This window comes from Suncus etruscus, chromosome 12 (assembly GCF_024139225.1).
Source record: "Suncus etruscus isolate mSunEtr1 chromosome 12, mSunEtr1.pri.cur, whole genome shotgun sequence".
In the NCBI taxonomy this organism is placed as follows: Eukaryota; Metazoa; Chordata; class Mammalia; order Eulipotyphla; family Soricidae; genus Suncus; species Suncus etruscus.
This window is the reverse complement of record NC_064859.1, coordinates 39454066-39475518: the sequence shown is the minus strand read 5'-3', so window position 1 is coordinate 39475518 and position 21453 is coordinate 39454066. Positions and strand designations below refer to the sequence as shown.

General features: G+C 37.9%; 1 protein-coding gene across 1 annotated transcript in view; it reads right to left on the bottom strand.

Annotated features, from left to right (window-relative positions):
• The window catches only part of CCDC88A (coiled-coil domain containing 88A), a 151000-nt gene extending 143242 nt beyond the window's left edge, over window positions 1-7758 (bottom strand). The window contains 2 exon segments of the mRNA XM_049784762.1: window positions 7285-7385; window positions 7499-7758. Coding sequence (XP_049640719.1) covers window positions 7285-7385; window positions 7499-7561 — 164 coding nt within the window. The 5' untranslated portion in view covers window positions 7562-7758.
• Window positions 7759-21453: the final 13695 nt, after the last annotated feature.

The following is a 21453-nucleotide window of genomic DNA, read 5'->3' as shown; positions in this document are numbered from 1 at the left end:
GCAGAGAAGGAACCACTATGACAATGATAGTTGGAAAAGATCACTCTGGAAAAGAATTGGGTGCTGAAAGGAGATAAAGTGAATACACAACACTCCTTCACTAACAATATTGCAAACTACAGTGTCTAAAAGGAAATAAAACAGAAGGGAGAGGAGGAAACAAAGATGAATGAGGAAGAGTATAAGAAGGAAGGGGAGGAGGAGAAGAGGAGGAAGAGAAGGAAGACGAAGAGGAGGGGGGAGGAAAGAAGAGGAGGAAGAAGAGGAGGAGGACTGTAGAAGAGGAAGAGGAGGATAAGAAGAGATGATGATGATGATGATGATGATGATGATGATGATGATGATGATGATCTGCCAGAGAAACAGCAGGGGTGAAGGGGAACGCGGGAGGAAAAGGAAATACTGGTGGCAGAAAATGTGCACTGGCGAAGGATATTGTGCATTGTATGACTAAAACTCAATCATGAACAACACTGTAACCATGAAAGTAAAAACTAGCTGTAATATGAACAACTTTATAACCATAGTGTTTAATAAAGTGATTTAACAGAAAGACTAATCCCTAAGAACAGAGCCAATGATCCCTGAGCAACATCAGGTATAACCCAAAAGCAAACAAACAACAAAAACAAATACTTTTCCTAGGGATATGGGATATGACTTAGCAGGACAGCTTTTAACTTGCATGTATAATATGCTCAGGGTTAAATTCTTGGTACCACCAAATGAAATTATTTTCAGGGCCAGTGAGATAACTCAGGGAATCCAGAAGTGCATGCCTTGAATATGAAAAGCTTTTAGATTGATCTCTAATGAGATCAAAGCACAGCCAGCTGTAGTTCTGGAATACCCTGGGAATCAAAGAAGTGGTTCTAGTGGCTGCTCACACAGGTAAGCCTAAGCAATGCACCATAATTGGGTCATAGTACTGACCCAATATCAGGCCTGCTTGGCTACGTATGACTGAGCCACCTACATACTACTCCCCAAAAGATTTTCATAGTAGATACATCTGAAGTTCCTTTAAACTCAACTTTCTAAAATAAGAAAAGACACAGCTTACTATACCATATTTGCCAGCATATAAGACGACTGGGCGTATAAGACGACCCCCTAATTTTGCAGTTAAAACATAGGTTTAGGCCTAATATTCGCTGTATCAGACAGAACGTTCCTGTGCTGCATGTGTTCCTCTGCTCATGTACCACAGTGAACCAATTACAACAAGCAAAGTTTCAGAGGTTATACTGTAATAGACTTCCTCTCTGACTCTGGCCAATCTGAGCAGGCTTTTGACAGTGTAGATTCGGGTCCAGAACGTTGTCTAATTTGCATACATAAAAAGCCTGCTTGGATTGGCTGAGTTAGAGAGACAGTCCGAGCAGCCTTGCAGTGATTGGTGTAGGATCAAGTTGGAAAATTTGTTTTGTGGCAATATTCAGACAATTTTCGTTTAGCGGCATATTAAAACATTTTTCAGGATATACTCGGCATATAAGACGACCCCCAATTTTCGGTTGACTTTCTTTTGTTTCAAAAGTCTTCTTATATGCTGGAAAATACGATAAGTATAATACTTACCAAGTATTTCAATTTAGATCTGAATAGCTATCTACTAAGATTTAATCACAAGAAGCAATTCCAAATATTGTTCTAAGAGTATTAACAATTTTCTCATAACATAAAACTCTAAAATATCCCTTTCTAACTGCTTAGGTAACATAAATAGCACATTAGAGCAAAACTAAATTATTCACAATGCCACAAATTCCTTAACAATATTCAGAATTGGTAGAGAACAGCACTTCTAAAAAGGAAATTGCTTCTTTCTACTTCACAGCCATCAAGCCTTCTATCTGATAACTAGCTCTGAGGGGGAAAAAAAAAGTTATTTCATTTGGTTGAAATAGGAAAATGCCCTACAGCATACAGAAGAGTTGGCCCATCATTCCAGATCTACTGAATAGCTTCCCCTTCCTGTTAGTTAAAGAAGACTGATGCCATGTCACCAGTTCTTACAGAGATTCTTTGATTCTGCAAGTAATTCAGTGCAGTATAGGATTCATCACTAAATACAGTGAATTTCATCACCAGTGAACAGACGAAAATAGTATTAAAGCTCACTTTATAATGTCATGAAGAAATTAGTTCTTTATTTTCACATTCTAGATCTAAACCAGAGTCACTAAACTAAAGATATTCTTCAACATTTTGGAAGCACTTTGAACTCTAGTGCTCCTTTAAAAACAAAATTTGAGAGGGAGGGTGGAAGAGAATCTGGGAACACTGGTGGCAGGAAATGTGTACTGGTGAAGGCTGTTATATACTGTATAACTGAAACTCAATCATGAACAACTTTGCAATTGTGGAAAAAAGCTTTATTATGAACAATCTTGTAACCAAAGTGTTTAAATAAAGTAATTTTAAAAACTGATGTAATATCTGAAGGCAGGAACACGATTAGCAGGTAAAAAAGAAATTAGTATAAATTTGGCTAAGGACCAATAGGAATTAACTTTTACTCCTCCCTAAAACAACTGGACAAAAGTAAGAAAAAAGTATACACGGTGTTATTTAAGACCTTGCACACTAGGCAACAAAACAATAAACTCTACAATTACCTCAGTTTATCTTATTGAAAGAGATTCTAGTACTGAGCACAGGAATGGGGAATCCAGGCAAAGCATAATAATCTCTCAGTTTAGGAAAAAGAACCTAGTCTGATGACAGCAACTATCATATATAAAAAAACTACACCTTTGAAGCAGCTATACAGACATATCCAGAAATCTGCAATTTGATACTTATCAGCATACATGACCACCAACCACCCAGATCTTATACCGGTCCAAAACAGTTCCTGTTGCCATCACCTAGAGTACTCAGGGCCTTAATTATGAGATTAATACAAAAGCAAAATCTGAAAATATTTCCAAGGAACCCAGCTGTATTCTACAGCAAAGATCAAGAACAGCTAATGGATAATCTGGAGGTATTATCTACTGTATTTTTTGGCGTATAAGACGACTTTTGAAACGAAAAAAAGTCAGCAGAAAATCGGGGGTCTTCTTATACGCCAAGTATATCCCAAAAAACGTTTCGATATGCCACTAAACGAAAATCGTCTGGATATTGCCACAAAACATATTTTCCAACTCGAGCCTGCACCAATCACTGCAAGGCTGCTCTGACCGCCTCTCGCCTCTCTAACTCAGCCAATCCAAGCAAGCTTTTTATGCATGCAAATTAGACAATGTTCTGGACCCAAATCTACACTGTCAAAAGCCTGCTCAGAGTGGCCAGAGTCAGAGAGGAAGTCTATTACAGTATAACCTTTGAACCTTTGCTTGTTGTGATTGGCTCACTGTGGTACATACAGTTGCAGCACAGGAACATTCTGTCTTATACAACGAATATAAGCCTAAACTTATGTTTTAACTGTAAAATTTAGGGGGACATCTGATATGCCGGAAAATACAGTAGTGACTTAAAAAGCCAAACTTGTAAAGAAACAAATTCAAATCTCAATGTCACTAACACACACTTACTAGGACCTTGACAGTCCTGCTATTTGGGCATGACAGATCCGGATCACCGGAATCTTTTAAGGATGGGGCAGACCCAGTCCCTTCCCTGTCAGAGAACCTAGCATTTCACCAATCTGCATCTGCATCTGCTCTACTGCTTTCAAACACCCCAACCACAAAACTGATTTTGGAGAGATATCACAGCAGCCTCAAACCTGGTAGGCCCTAAATGTCAAGGCGCTTAATTTTCCTAGTGATACAGCTGTAAGAACACACAATTGCCATAAGCAGCTGTGCAACATCTCCAGAGTTCACAGTACTGAGAACCCAGTAGAAAAAAAACAACAACAAAAACATTAGATTTAGATGGGAAAGTTGTGCAGAAGCCCAGTAAGCTCAATTAGTGAAAACAATAGAACAGAATGTTTAACTAGCACTGAACAGCTCAGCAAATCCTGGAACAATAACTTCTGTAACACCATTATGAGATATATGTTATAACAAGCAATATAAAGTAAATTATTTGCTGCCTGCTAAAGGAGCAACTGGAGGTGGAGGACTGGTAACTTGGTACATTGGTGGAGGGAGATCACACTAGTGTTGGAATACTGAATATATGATATAACTGTATTATGAACAACTTTGTAAGTCATGATGTTTATATGAAACTTCAAATGGGGGTAAGGGGAGAAATTCCAATGTAAGAAACAAAGAATATAGAAACATTTCATCCATAAAGGGACCTTTTTGCATATTGTGTAATCTGGAAATTATTTAGACTAAGGTTAAGTTTTTAGGTTAAGTTACTAGGTTCAACTTCAACTGACAATACAGTATATTACATTAAACATTAATCTGGGTAATAGGGTAAACTGAAATTTTAAAGATTTCAAATTTAGCAAACTATGGCTTTAAAAGGAGTATATATTTCCCTATTAGGTAAATAATTCATTAAAATTTTGTGCCGATTTAATTTTAGCAAATTTTTTTTAATAAAAGCTAATGTGTTGGGGAACCAGAGATAGCATAGTGATAAGGCATTTGCCTTGCATGCACCGACCCAGGACTGACCCAGTTTGATTCCTGGCATCCAATATGGTCCCCTGAGCTTGCCAGGAGCAATTTCTGAGCAGAAAACCAGGAGTAACCTCTCAGCATCGCCGAGTGTGGCCCAAAAACCAATATTAATCAATCAATAAACTCTTTAAATAAAGTTAATGTGTTGAGGCTGGAGCAATATCACAGTGGGAGGGCATTTGCCTTGCACGCAGTCAACCCAGAACAGAACCTGGTTGGATTCCCAGTATCCCATATGGTCCATGAGCTTGCTAGGACCAATTACTGAGGGAAGAGCCAGGAGTAACCTCCGAGCGCCGCTTGGTATGACCCCAAAACCAAAACAAAAAAATAACAAAAAAACTAATGTGTATTTTTAACATAATTTTCTATTCCTTTAATTGATATGAGTCAATTTTAAAAAAAAGAATTAGACCACTAGAAAAATTTATTTAAAGAAACTAAGAGGGGGAACTGAAAACAGAAGTAGATTTGAGGTTTGGAATGGAATCTAGTTCTTCCCAAAAACGACCTGGCAACCACTACTCTGGCAACCAATACTATTTCCTTCAAAATTACATATATATTTTAAAGTATGCACAAATTTCCTTTTTTTTAACATCTTGGTTAACAATTCAGGACTCAAAGTCTAAATAAATTTCTGAAAAATCCATTTAAATAAAAACCAGTAGTGAAAAGCTACAGTAATTCATTTTCCTATTTTTGTTAAAATACCTATCTTTTATTCTTCCTGTCATGTGTGTGCCCTGAAAAAGTCAATTTAATCATTCTGCCAGTTCACTTAGAAAACAGTGGGATCTTTCAAAGATAAAGTAGTTTCCACACGTCTGACCCAGGACGGACTGCGGGTCAATCCCCCCCACCCCCCGTCCCACATGGTCCCCCAAGCCAGGAGCAATTTCTGAGCGCAGAGCCAGAAGTAACCCCTGAGCATCATCCAGTGTAGCCCAAAAATATCAAAAAATAAAATAAAAAATGTAGTTTCATGGAAAAGCAACCAAAAATATATTTACTATTCCTGGAAATATCCACAATCTATTTCCCATTCTTAGGAAAAATAAATTTAGATAACATTTGGGTACATATACAAATAAAACTTTTGTGAAATATATAATAGTTAATAAATGTCTTGATAAATGAATACATGAAAAACTGAACGCAAATCTCTTTGAACTAGAAACTACACTAGAAATGTTACTGTTGAAATCTTTAGTATGGATTTGGCTTCTATCCTCTTAAATAGAAAAACCTAAACAAGGGGCCGGCAAGGTGGCGCTAGAGGTAAGGTGTCTGCCTTGCAAGCGCTAGCCAAGGAAGGACCGTGGTTTGATCCCCCGAAGTCCCATATGGTCCCCCCAAGCCAGGGGCAATTTCTGAGCAATTAGCCAGGAGTGACCCCTGAGCATCAAACGGGTGTGGCCCAAAAAACAAAAACAAAAACAAAAAAAACCTAAACAAAATCCAATAAAAACAGTGATGTAGGGGCCAGAGAGATAGCACAGCAGTACAGCTTTTGCCTTGCATGCAGCTGAACCAAGACAGAGGATCTAATCCCAGCATCCCATATGGTTCTCCGAGCCTGCAAGGAGCGATTTTGAGGCAGAGCCAGGAGTAACCCCTGAGCACCGCCAGGTGTGACCCAAAAACAAAAACAAAAACCAGTAATGTGATGTATTAAAAGTAGAATATATACCTACTCTCTAGTAATTATTTATTAATACACAAAATTTTCCACATATTAAAGATCGTTTAAATCATAAAGTTTCTACATGCTCTTGCAATCAGATTTAAGCAAGAGAAATAAAGCTAACCACATATTATTTTGAGTACAACTATCATATTCAGTTTGATAACCTAAACAGATGTACCTAGAATCTACATATACAATAATATCTGTAATGTAAGGAAGATTTTTATTTTACTGACCAATGTACCAATAATTCTTATCTCAAAAATTTTCCTATTTAGTATCGTGAAAAAAGAAATATCGTATCATGAAAAATATTGTATCATGAAAAAGAAATATTTGACTAATCAAGCATTTAGTGGTCAAGATTTCAGTAACTACTTATATTTCAAAAGCAATCCTAAGAATACTTTTAAATGATCTCCCTAAATACTAAATCCATCCCACAAATCATCTAAGCGGATTTTAGTTAAATTATTTGCTACTATAACAGTGTTCACCAGTCAGAAGTGTTGTCTGAAATTCTTGTGCAACGCTATTACTCCAAGCACTTCAAAATGTGAAGCATTTCTTTCTGCTCAAAAGGGTAATATGGAACATCTATCACAAATGCACCTAACTTTACAGCAAAGGCTGCCCCCTCCCAGACAGCAAAGTAGCCTCACTCTTTTTTACAAAATTATCAGAGAACACAATGAGGTTGGGATTTCAGCACTGAAGACAGTGACACCTGGCTCACAGAATGAAAAAAAAAAAAAGACAACTTTCACAACTGACAGAGGGATAATTATTGGGCTGTGTGATAAATGGGCTGGGCGTGGAAGATTATCACGGCTTCCAGGTCCAATTCTAGACCCACCTGACTTTTTTTCTTCCTAGCCAAAGAAATAAATTAGAAAGCTAAAAACAAAATCGTTTACATTCTCAGTAGGCAATTTTTTTTTTCCCAAAGAAAAACAATCTGCCTAGGGGAAAAAAAATAAAAACACTTACATTTGAAGCATGACCTGGTTCAAGAATACACCATCTACCAGAGCGACATACTCCTCTAGGTTGGTCCCATTTCCTGCTGCAAGAGGTCCAAACGTTTTCACCTAAAAAGAAGAAGGAGCAATTATGAAGCCAGAGCGTTCCCCTCCATCCAACAGAACCACCAATAATAGCGCAAAAAAAAAAAAAATCTGCAATAAAAGGACACTCAACTTACCCAAGTGACCAAGGGGCTGATCATGAACTGCTCCAGAAGGGGAGTAAAAATCTCGTTCTCCATATTTTACAGATAAATGTATTTATTTAAAAAAAAAAAAAAAGGAACCAACCAAAAAAAAAAAAAAAAAAAACTAGGGGAATTGGTGACTAAACGTCCAAGTAAGCAGAAATCAATGAAAGTCCATTTTGGGCTTTGAGAGAAGGAAATCGCATGGTGGAAGACAGAGAGAGGGAAAACTCCTTCCTCAATTTAAAAAGAAAAAAGGGGGAGAAGAAAAAAATCCGAAATCCAGAGAAGTGGCTTCAATAGTGAACAGCCTGATTGGAAATGTCTGAAGAGAGGCAGAAGGAAAAAAAGAAAAGAAAAGGCATCTGGAGGAGGAAAGGAAAGGGAAAAAGGGGGCTGGTGGAGCAGCAAGACAAAAAAAAAAAAAAATGCCCAGTCAAGGTTGCCCGGTTGCAGGCAGACAGACAGATGGACAGATGGACAGACAGACAAGACCCTCAATGAATCAACCCAACGTGGGGCTCAATTAAGCCAGAGCCCACGACGAGGCTTCTACAGGGCCGCCACGGTCGACCCCTGTGAGCCGCTCAACACGTCCCACCCACCAGCGGGCATGGACGGAGCCTCCTGCCTTCCCCTGGGCCCTCAAAGCCCCTCAGCAGCCACCAGCCAGGCTCGCCCCTTCCTCCTGCAAAGCCCCCATGGCCTCCACACACTCGCCCCCTTGCCCCTCTCCTGCGGGGTAGGGGGGCTCCTCGCGCGCGCCTGTGTGCGTCCCTCAGGCCACCCCACCCTTCTTCCAGAACCCCCCCCCCTTTTTTTTTTCCAGGAGAAGAGCTGACACCAAATCACAGCCGCTCTCTCCCTCAGCCTCGCCTCGCCTCGCCTCGCCTCCTCCTCACACCCTCTCTCCCGAGGAGCGGAGCGGGAGTAACGGACTAAGAGCCGCAGTGCCGCATCACACCCCGCGCGCCGCGCACGCAGCCTCGCCCACGCCGCGCTATAGCCTTTGCAGTCCCAGCCGAGGGAGCGTGCGCTTTCCCTCCGCGCTCGTATCCTTCCGCCTACTCTTCCCCCTCACTCCCCGCCCCGCCCCTCGCAGCCTCTGGAGAGGAGAAGAAAAACCGCTGCATGAGCGCGCTCCCGAGCTAGAGCTACAGAGAGCGGCCCCGGGCCGGTCGGGTCCGCCCCCCGCCGCCGCCGCCAACGCCCCCGCCCAGATCCTGTGGTGGCCGCGTCGCGGGCGCGCGCTCTCTCGCCTGCAGCTGCTGCGGCGGCCGGCCCCTGAGCTCGCTCCCAGGATGCTGGCCTAGGGCTGGGTGGGGGGCGGGGATGCTAAGGCTTTAGAGAAGGGGGCAAGGGGGGGGTCTGTCAGCCTGCTTGCTGGCTCTGGCCTAATGATGGTTTACTTCCTCCCTCTCTCTCCCTCCCTCCCTCCCCAGTGCCTTCTTCTTTGATGTGTGAAAGAAAAGGATAAAAGAAACGCTTCTTTCTGAAGCATGAGGCAAGCAGACAGCCTTTTATTTTATATATATATAAATATATATATTAGACAGTTTGGTTTCATCTGTGAAGCTTGTTTTTTTTTTCTTTTTCTTTTTTAAACAACTAAACAGAATAGGAAAACTCACACTGCAGCCATGGCACAAGAGGGGCTTGAACCGCAAACTTGCTTCCTCCCCACTGCCCATTTTCTTCTTCTCTTTAGGAACTAGCTCACCAAAGCATAAATACTCTTCTTCCAAGTTGCAAGTGAATCTAGAAGGATGTTCAATCAGCAAAACTTAGTCTTTCAACATGTTGGTATTCCCCCCCCCCCCCAAAAAAAAAACTGGAGCAAATATGATTCAGGCTTTTTGTTGTTGTTGGACTCTTGAGCTATTTTTTTTCCAATCTAAATAAAATCAACAGCTACTAAAAGAAAACATTTGGAAGTCCTCCAGGTTGCATGACAAATTGCATATTTGTCATAAATCTTCATGCCGTACACAACTAGAACCATCAAAATAATTTTAGCAGGGACCAGAGTGGTAGGCAGTACAGCAGGTTGGGTCCCCCCAGTCTCATAAGGTCCCCTGAGCATGGCCAGGAGTAATTATTGAATGCCAAGCCAGGTATAACACCTGAGCACTTCCGGGTGTAGTTCCAAAACAAAAACAATCGTAGTTTTAACAGATCCCCAGCAAAATCAAATGTTACTTCCCATTTTGAAGGAAATGGGGTCAAAATAGGCATCAAAATTTTTAAACAGATATAGTATTATAGTTTTGCTATCTGTGCTGTTAACATTTACACAAATACTACTTTAAAATATTTTAAAGATTTTTTTTATAACGTCAAATTAAGAACACAAGGCTTAAGAGTTGTACAGTGGGTAAAATGCTCTCCTTCCTAGACTCAATATGGGCATCACATATGCCCCCCTGAGCAGTGACCTCTGAGCACAGAGCCCGAAGTAATGAAGTAAGCCCTGATCACCACAGGGTGTGCCCTAAAAATCAATCCAAATTAAAAAAAAAAAAAGAAAGAAAGAAATAGCACAATGTCTAAACTAGGTAGTTAAAAGTCTTCCTGATTTAAATTCAGGCTTACTATTTGCCAGCTATGTGACACTAGGCAAGTGTAGGTCTTACTCTATGCTTCACTATATTTGTGTAAATGTATAAATTTATTAAATTTAATGGCAACCTTTAGAAAGTACTCTATAAATGCCTTTGTCATTTTCATCATTAGTTCCCCAAGATAAAGAATGTAAGGGAAAACTTGAAATTGTTTTTCTTTGCCTTTGGTTACAGTGAAAGTATCTTGCTTCATGAAACTAAAAAAGCTGTTTTGAAATTACCTTAATTAAAAATAGGGTGCCAATCTTGTTGCACTTTGCTAGGTGGTGTAGAGAACAGATTACTTATATTGACTCTCCAGGTGTGCCCAGTCTACAAGTCTTGATTATTCTCATTGCTAGAAATCTCTTCCTCCCATTTTGGATGACTTGTAATCACAACTCTTTATTTGAAAATGTATACAGAGAAAACAGAAAACAAAAAGAAACACTGTTTTCAGGGACACCCCAATGCCTAACATATCCACTTTTCTTTGTAATTCTCTCAGAAGCTTGACAAACAATACTGAAGTTAATCTTAAAGCAGCCCAACCTGCTCCATTTATAGATACAAACAAAAAAATATTAAGGACATTTTGGACCATGGTGACCAACGATTGGGTTAGTACAGGAGTTGTGCATTAATTTCTCATTTGCATTTACTAACTAAAAATCTGGATTTCCCTCTAAAGCCAGATGGCCCCAGATGCTTCGTAGTCTGTCTTTTACACACACACACACACACACACACACACACACACACTCAACAAAGAAACATGAGGAGTTAATTGAAAAAACAGGAAGCTTTAGACCAGACTGAAGTCTGGAGGAATTTATTTGAAAACCTACCAATTCGCAATTCCCTGGTTTAAAAGCAATCTTAGAAATGTTTTATAATATCTCAAGAGTACAGTCAGAAAACGTCTCTGTCTGGTAAAAGAGGAATTGTATTTTAAAAACAATTTGATGGTCGTTGAATTGTAATGTCCTATATAAGTTTAAATCCAAAAGTTTGGGGCCAATGTGCTAGTACAGCAGATACCGCTCATGCCTTGTAAATGGGCAGATGGGTTCCATCCCCTTTATCTCACATGATCTTTTGAACCCAAAAAGAGTCACTCCTGAGTGTAGAGCCAAGAGTAAGCCCTGAGCACTGTTGGGTGTGGCCCTCAAAACAAATAAATACATAAATAAATGTAAACATTTTCTATTATTCTCCAATGAAGATATTTCTCAAGATATCTTCAAGGTACTAGTATTTTGTATTTCTAGGCACTTATTTTTTTCTGAATTCATTCTTTCTTAAAATGCCCACTCAAGCAGGAGTTCAGGAAAATCATAATCATCTGAGTAGAATCCAAGTTATTTGTCCAATTTTCTTCTAATCAGAAGTAAAATGGTAGGAATGGACCATGATCTCATTAAAGAATTACTGGAGAAAGATATTCGCCCATTATATATGGAATCTTCTCCTATTATAATCTCCTATTGAGGCTCTCTCTGCAGGTTGCACATTTATAATACTGGTTATACCGAAAGCACTCTATGTGTAATCTTCTTGATTATATCTTGATATACTTTACAGAAAGTAGAAGACTTAGTTTGAATGAGACTCCTTGATGACAGAAAAATGTTAAGTACAGATCTGCAAAACAAATCAAACCATAAACTAATATAGCACAAATAATAAATTAGTAGCAGAATGGCATCATTGTTTATGATAGGGAAAATGGTAACAAAACAAATCTTTGTTTAATTGGACAAATTAATCATATGTGGTATCAGAGCGGTGGCGCAAGCAGTAGGGCACTTACCTAGGATGAACTGCGGTTCAATCCCCCAGTGTCTCATATGGTCCCCCAAGCCAGGAGCAATTTCTGAGTGCATAGCCAGGAGTAACCCCTGAGCATTACCGGTGTGGCCCAAAAACAAAAATAAATAAATAAACAAATAAATAAAATGTGGTCATCTGTACATCAGAATATAATTTGGCAACAAAAAAGAATGAATTACTAATACAGAGTATGATATGAATAGTTCTTAAAAACTTTATGGTAAGGAAACCAGACACAAGGACACAGGGTTTTATTAATCTGTTTCTATATTATCCCAAAGGAAACCTAAGTAGGTTAGTTATTGTCTAGTTCTAAGGTGGTTAGGATAAAATAGGGATTCATGGATTGTGATTACAGGGTTTCTTTTTGAGATACTAAAAATATTTTAATTGAGTGTAATAACTCATATGGGATACAAATTGAGAACTAACAGATTAGTGGGAGAGTAGATGGCCAGAATGTGATGCAGGAGCATTACATGGCTGGGCCCTAGGCACTTGGATGATGGTGAGGTGAAATAATTGTGTACACTAAAATCAGAACTATCAACAATATTGTAAACACACTATCTGAGCTGTAACTTAAATTATTAGGTAAAGCTAATAAGTTAGGACTGGAGAGATAGTACACTTGCTTTGCATGGCACCCAGATTTAATATAGCTTCCCATATGGTTCTATGAACACCAGCAAAAATGATTCCTGAGTTTAGAACTATGGGTGAGTCATGACCACCTCTGGGTGTGTACCTAAACAATATTACTAAATAAGTAAATAAATAACTAAATAAAGTCAGAATTGTAGAGAAGGTACAGCCTGTAGGGCACTTGCCTTGCATGCTATTGAACTGGAGGAAGTCATGAGCACTGCCAAACAAAATCAATAAAATTAAATAAAATTAATTATATCAACAGTACAATGTTCTGTAAATGAATTAAAAACCATTGGATTGTTAATCTAAAATAGCTAAGTTATCAATGATTTTCCAGAGGGTTTTTTTTTAAATGGCATAATTGTTTCATGAAAATTCCTCCAAAAACTGGAAATCGAGCTCCCATATGTCCAGCTATACTACTCCTAGGAATATACCCTAGGAACACAAAAATACAATACAAAATCCCTTCCTTACACCTATATTCATTGCAGCACTATTTACCATAGCAAGACTCTGGAAACAGCCAAGATACCCTTCAACAGATGAATGGCTAAAGAAACTGTGGTACATATACACAATGGAATATTATGCAGCTGTCGGGAGAGATGAAGTCATGAAATTTTCCTATACATGGATGTACATGGAATCTATTATACTGAGTGAAGTAAGTCAGAGAGAGAGAGAAAGACGCAGAATGGTCTCACTCATCTATGGGTTTTAAGAAAAATGAAAGACATTCTTGCAATAATAACTTTCAGACACAAAAGAGAAAAGAGCTAGAAGTTCCAGCTCACCTCATGAAGCTCACCACAAACAGAGATGAGTTTAGTTATAGAAATAACTACGTTTTGAATTATCTTAATAAAGAGAATGTATGAGGGAAATAGAAAGCCTGTCTAGAGTACAGGCGGGGGTTGGGTGGGGAGGAGAGAGATTTGGGATATTGGTGATGGGAATGTTGCACTGGTGACGGGTGGTGTTCTTTACATGACTGAAACCCAAACACAGTCATGTATGTAATAAAGTTGTTTAAATAAAAAATTATTAAAAAATAAATAAAAATAAATGTCACCAAGAAATCAAAAGTCTTCTTAAAAAATAAATTTGTTAATTCTAGAAAAAGCCCCAGTTTGAATTCAACTGAGGTGTGTAAGACCAGCCATAAGCAGTGACCAGAGTTTTTATTTAAAAAGCACCAGTTGGAATCAAACCTGAGATACTCCACTTCTCTCTGTTGTTGCACTTTTTTCCAGTTCAACAAGCTGCAACACAACAAACAGTACCACTCAACAAAGGTCACAATGAAAAAACTATGCAGAATCCCATCACACCTTGTGATTGAAAATACTAAATCTGGAGACTCAACCAATACAGCCACCTACATAATAACATCTCTGAACAAGAATTTAAAGAGGAAATGTTAAGGATGTTCAAAGAACTTAAAGCAATGATGTCACAGACAGCCTACTAGACTCAAGAGCATATGAGAGCAGAAATGAGAAAACTTCAAACAGAAATATCAGAGCTGAAAAACATGGTAGGTGAAATTAAAACCTCACTGGAAAGTCTCACCAGCAGACAAACAGCCACTTAGGACAAAATCAGCAAAGTACAAGATCAGCTGCATAACATCTCTATGGAACAGACAAAATCCTCAATGAAAGCGCACATACCACAATAAAACTCTGGAATAAACTCAATAGAAACAGCATAAGAATCAGTGGGATCCCAGAGACCCAGGAAGAAAACCCAGATGAAGAATCAACATCATTATTGGACATCATTGTTGAAAAATTCCCAGAACTAAAGAGTGTATGCAACCACATCCTGGATGCCTGAATAGCACCAACTAAAAGAGATCCAAAGAAAAGCACCCAAGGCATATACTAGTCACAATGATAAAATATCACAGATAGAAATAGAATAGTAAAAGCAGCAAGATAAAAAAGGGAATTATATACAAGAGGCATTCTTAAGATTTACAGAACATTTATCACAAACAACTCTCAAGACCTGAAGGCATTGGTAGGATATAATGACAAAACTCCACAAAACAAATGCTTGTCCAAGGATACTTCACCCAGACAGACTTTCATTCAGGTTTGAAGAAAAGATACACAGCTTCACAGATAATAAAAACTGATCAGAAAGTTTACAAACTCAAAACTAACCTTAAATTGAAAGCTGAAGGGTCTACTCAAAGGTAAGACAGACCCAACAAGCACACCAAGCTCCTACAAAAATATAACACTTAATCCCATGATAATCATCTTTCTCAATGTCAATGGGCTAAATATATCAATTAAAATACACAGAGTGGAAAAAAAAATACACAGAGTGGCAAAATGGATCAAAATGTTAAATCCAACATTTTGTTGCCTGCAAGAAACACATCTGAATAGTCAGAGCAAACATAAACTCAAAGTCAAAGGTTGTAGGACAATCATTCAAGCAAACAACTACATTAAAAAGGCAAGGGTGGCCATACTTATATCAGACAATAAAGATTTTAAGCTTAAATATGTTATGAGATGAGGGCCAGAGACATAGCATGGAGGTAAGGTGTTTGTCTTGCATGAAGGATGGTGGTTCGAATCCCGGCATCCCACATGGTCCCCCGAATCTGTCAGGAGCTATTTCTGAGCATAGAGCCAGAAGTAACCCCTGAGTGCTGCTGGTGTGACCTTAAAGCCAAAAAAAAATGTTATGAGACAGATATGGATGCTTCTTAATAATAAAGAAATATATACAATAGAAAGAAATCATAATTCTAAATATATATGCACCCAATGAGGTGCCAGAAAAATGCTTTTTAAAATTGCTCGTAGATTTAAAGAAAGACATCAATAACAACACAATAATAGTGGAAATTTTCAACAACACTCTGTTTCACTTAATAGGTCAACCAGGCTAAACCCAACAAGGATATACTGGCTTTGAAGGAAGAAATAGTAGAGACTGACTTAGTCTATACATATATATGTATATATATATATATATATATATGTGGCTTTCCATCCCAAAAAAACTGAATACACATTATTCTTCAATGCAAATGAGACATTCTCCAAGATTCCATATGCTAAGCCACAAAACACACCTCCATAAAATCAAGAGGAAGAAATTGTATCAACTAACTTCTCAGATCACCATGCACTGAAATTAGAAGTGAATTACAAACAGACACAGAGAAAGAACTCTAACATCTGGAAATAAAGCTCACTAATGGGGCTGGAGAGATAGCACAGTGGTAAGGCATTTGCCTTGCATGCGAAAGGTCGCTGATTCGAATCCTGGCATCCCCGGGACTATTTCTGAGCGTAGATAACTACTGAGCATTGCCGGTGTGACCCCCCCAAAAACAACAACAACAACAACAACAACAACAACAAAAGCTCACTAATGAACAGCCATTGGGTCTGAGACAAAATCAAAAGTGAAATCAAAGATTCCTGGAAACAAATGAGAATGAAGACACAAATTATAAGTATTTGTGGGACACAGCAAAAGCAATATTAAGAGGAAAATTTATAGCTTTACAAGCACTCATCTAGAAGGAAGAAAGTTACATAAATAACTTAATTGCACAGCTTAAAAAATTAGAAAATGTTCAAAAAAATAAACCAGAAATAAGCATATAAAGGAAATAATAAAGCTCAGCACAGAAATTAATGAATTGGAACCTCCACAAAATCCAAAATATCAATCAAGAGCTGGCCTTTGAAAAAATAAACAAGATCTATATATCACTAGCAAGACTCACAAAGAAAGAGAGAAAAACTTAATAAACCAAACTGGAAATTAAAAGGGGAAGGTTACTTCAGATACTGCCGCTATTCAAAGAATAAAAAGAGATTACTTTAAGAAACTTTATGCCACAAAATTAGAGAACCTGGAAGAAATGGATCAATTCTGGGGCTTAAGCAGTAGTACAATGATAGGGCCTGGAACAGGCCTGGGTTTGATCCCCAGAATGTCATATGGTCACCCAAGCCTTCCAGGAGCAATATCTGAGCTCAGATCAAGGAGTAACCCCTGCGTAACCCTTGAGTGCTGCCATATGTGGCTGAAAAACCCAACCTCTCCCCCAAATAAATGTATAAATTCTTGGAATCTTATTGTAAAATAAAAATCCACAAATTGTGATACTGCCCCCAGCACCGTGTTTCTAACCCTTTAGGCAGACAGATCTGATAAAGCAGGGTAGCAGTAGAGAATTAATAAGACAGTCAGAAAACATATTAATTGAAATCAGCCTGCTTTTTGCTTCATGGCCTCTCTGCCACTTATAACCTCCTACGGTTGAACCAAGATGATCTGGAATACCTTAACAGACCTGTCACTATTGGAGAAACTGAAATGATAATTAAAAGACTTCCCAAAAATAAAAGCCCAAGACCAGAAGGATTCAATAGTGAATTCTTTCAAACCTTTAAAGAGGGCCTCCAACTAGTTCTTTTCAGGCTCTTCCAGGAAATTGAGGAAATAGAAACATTATCAAATAGTGTCTATGAGGCTAACATCACCTGATACCAAAAGCAGACAGATTGCACACACACACGCACACACACAAAAGAATTATAGGCCCATAACTGTGATGAACATTAATGCAAGATCCTCAACAAAATACTATCAAATAGATTCTAACAACTCATCAAGAAGCTTATACAGCATGATGATGTAGGATTCATTCCAGGAATTAAGGATGGTTTAACATACACAAATCAATCAACATAACACATCAACAAAAAATAAAAATCATATGATAATATCCATAGATGCAGAGAAAGTATTTGACAAGGTCCAACACTCATTTATGATTAAAATCTCTGAACAAGATGGGAAATGGAAGGAACTTTTCTCAATACAGTCAAGGACACTTATCGGAAGTCCATGGCAAGTATTATACTCTATGGGAAAATGGAGAAAATGGGGGAAAACTAAAAACCTTTAAGATGAGGCATAATACAAAGTTACCCCCTATCACCAATTACATTCAAAATAGTACTGGAAAAAGTTGCCATAGTAATCAGTCAAGAAAAAAGATATCAAGGGCATCCAGATAGGAAAGAAAGAAGTCAAGCTCTCACTGTTCACAGGTGGCATGATAATATATTTATTTTGGGGGGGGGGCACACTCGGTGATGTCTAGGGTTACTCCTGGATATGTGCTCAGAAATTGCTTATGGCATTGGGGTCCATATGGGACACCAGGGGATCAAACTGCGGTTTGTTCTAGGTCAGCCGAGTGAAGGCAAACGCCCTAATGCTGTGCCATCACATAAAAACCTAAATTCTTCACCAAAACGCTTCTAGAAACAACAGAAAAGTGTATAGCAAAGTGGCAGGCTAAAAAATTAACACAAAAAAACCCTATGGCATTTTGATATACAAATAATGAAAGATAAGAGACATCTAAAAAAATTCCATTCACAATTGTGCCTCAGAAAATCAAGTACCTTAGAGTCAACTTAACTAAAGGGGTAAATACCAATCAAAGAAAACTACAAAACATTGCTTTGAGCAATAAAAGAGACACAGGAAAAGGAAACACACTATGCTGATGGATTGGAGGATAAAAGTCAATAAAATGGCAATTCTTTCAAAGGCATTGTAACAATTTAATGTGATTCCTCTAAGTACAACCATGACTTTTTTTTAAAGAAGTGGATCAAACACTCCTGAAATTCATTTGGAACAATAAATTTCCATAAATAGCTAAAGAAATTTCTGGGGAAAAGATGGGAGGTATCACTTTCCCAAACTTTAAATTGTACTGTAAAGCAAAGGCTACCCAAGGAATGGAGAAATTATTTAAAAGAGAAAACAAATAAACAAGAAAAAAAAATTTTACTACATCACAAAATAGGGAGAAGAAATGAACAGACATTTCCTCAAAGAAGAAATACAGATGGCTAAAAAGGCACATGATTAAATGCTCCACATCACTAATCCTCAGGGAGATGCAAATCAAAACAACAATACAACAATAAGGTATCATCTCTCTTCACAGAGAATAGCACACATCACAAAGAACATGAACAAGTGCTGGTGTAGATGTGGGAGAAAGGGAGTTTCATTCACTGCTAGTGGGAATGCCATCTAGTCCAGTCTTCCTGGAAAACAATATGAATATCCTCTAAAAAAAACTGGAAATTGAGCTTCCTTATGACCCAGCAATACCACTCCTAGGGATATCCCTTCGGAACATAAAAATGTAATTAAAAATGCCCTCTTTACTCCTATATTCATTGCAGCACTATTTACAATAGCCAGGATCTGGAAGCAGCCTAGGTGCTGGACAACAGATAAGTTGTTAAAGAAATTGCGATACATCTGCACAATGAAATACTATGCAGCCATTAGGGAAAAAAATAAAGTCATGAAATTTACTTATACATAGGCATGGAGATTATTTTGCTGAATAAAATGAGTCAGAGGGAGGTAATGAACATAAAATAATCTCACTCATCTGTGGGATATAAAGAAAATAAAAAACAGTGTGGGGATGATATCCAGAGACAATAGAGATGAGGTTTAGGAGGACCATTTCATGGTAGCAAGCTTTCCACAAAGAGCAAAGAGTACAATTAGAGTAGAGAAGGGTCTACTATGAAAGTGACATGCATGATCTCTCTTCATTAGCTGCAGTGCAACCCTTAGTGTCAAATGGTGCCAGAAAAAGAGAGAGAGAGAGAGAGAGAGAGAGAGAGAGAGAGAGAGAGAGAGAGAGAGAGAAGTAAAATGCCTGCCCCAGAAACAGGAGGGTGCTAGGGAAGAGTGTACTAGGGAGTATGAGAGGGAAACTGTTGACATTGGTTGTGGGAAATGTTCACTTGTGAAGGTTGTTGTATATTGTATGACTGTGATAATCATAAACAACTTTATCTGTGAATAAAATTGTAGTATGAACAACCTCATAACCATAATGTCTAAATGAAAATAAATATACATTACATACACATACACACAGTGACAAATATAAAAATAGAAAAGTTATACTCATTCCGGAAAATACATGTTCAGTTTGTATGAACCAGTGATACTATTCAAATTTACCTGAATACATGAAAGAAAACAATTCAAAAGGATATTTGAATACCTACTTTCATAGCAGTATTCTTTCTCACTAGCCCAAACACCAGATCAATGACCAACCTAAATGATAATTGAATAAAGAAGCTGTGGTACATATAATTAATGGATTGCTTCTCTGCCATAAAAGTGATGAAATTATACCCTTTGGACAAAATGAATTTTGAGTTAATTATGTAAAGTGAAAGACAATTACTGGATGGCTTCATTTATATGAAAACATAAATCAAATGTTCTAACATAGAAAAACAAAACTATGAAAGCTGGTGGCTAACAGGAGGAGGAAAGGTGGATAAACAAGTAAAAGGGTCCTTTTGGTGGTGAGAATAGTGAGAGCTACAATATACGGAAGAATGATAAATTGATAAAAAACTAAAACTTGTTCTGAAACACATTGATACATTTTTATATAGACGTTTTATTCAAATAAAATAACTTGAATGTGTTCCCATATTTACTAGTATATGTTTCCATATTTATTAGAAAATAAAATAATTTTTTATTTTAAAAAGTCCAATTTCTCTCATTTTTCAAAAGGATTTCTAAATTCTCCTTTAAATAACTTCAAACCTACCTATAAACATAGAATGCATACTTTAATTACCCAACTTCATTTAAAGAAAGTATAGAATAGTGGGGGTCAGAGAAACATGTTTTAATTGTCCAAGATAGTTTTAAGAAAACTAAAGTACAGTGTGGGAGGTAGGGAGATAGTTGAATAGGTTAGACAGCATACTTTACTTGCAGGAAGACTGGGTTTGATCCTCACAATCACAGGGAGCCCTGAATACTACTGGGAATTTCTCCGACGCAATGAGCTGGGAGTAGCCTCTGAGCATTGCTAAGTGTAGCCCCAAAACAAAGGAAGAGGAAGAAGTAGTGAACAACACATGGTCGAAGGATGGGGGTTGGGAGGGAAGGAAAAGGAAGACCAAATTTAGTAAGCTTGCTTAACTTCTTGAGTATCACTTTGCTCTGTTGTAAAATGACATGCTGGTTTTATTGCCTGCTAGACTTATCTGTCTTCTGTCCTGTATTTCATTGTGCAACAGAGAACAGTTGGAAAGAAATGACAGCATTGAGAATTCTCCGCCCAATATTTAAGTGTTCTTCTAATATGTCTATCTCTATATTTCAAGTTAAGCACCTCAAATTCACCATATTACCATCCTTATTGGAAACACTCCAGCTTTTTAGCCAACTTAGCACAACCTATCCTTCATGATTCTGTCACTCCTCTTTCTCTTATTCTGGTTAAGTTGACCACTTTTCTTCTTCTTCTTCTTCTTCTTCTTCTTCTTCTTCTTCTTCTTCTTCTTCTTCTTCTTCTTCTTCTTCTTCTTCTTCTTCTTCTTCTTCTTCTTCTTCTTCTTCTTCTTCTTCTTCTTCTTCTTCTTCTTCTTCTTCTTCTTCTTCTTCTTCTTCTTCTTCTTCTTCTTCTTCTTTTTTTTTTACCTAGACCTAATTGTCTTTATTTCTGTAACTTACACTTAATGACAAGTGCTCTGAATTAGCATGAGAACATACTAGCCTGCTAAGTAGATTGAGAACTCCTGGATAATGAGCATCTTTGTAGCTGTTATGTGGAGGAAAGGCAGGAAAGTTTCTTGCTTTTATAGACATGCAGTCAGTATATTGAAGAATCTTCTTTTGACCATGTTAACCATGGTGACCATTTTAATAATTGACAAGAACTCATAGCAGAGCAAAAAAAAAAAAGTCTGAGAACAACTATTTTAATTCACAATTTCAAGAAGTAGGAAA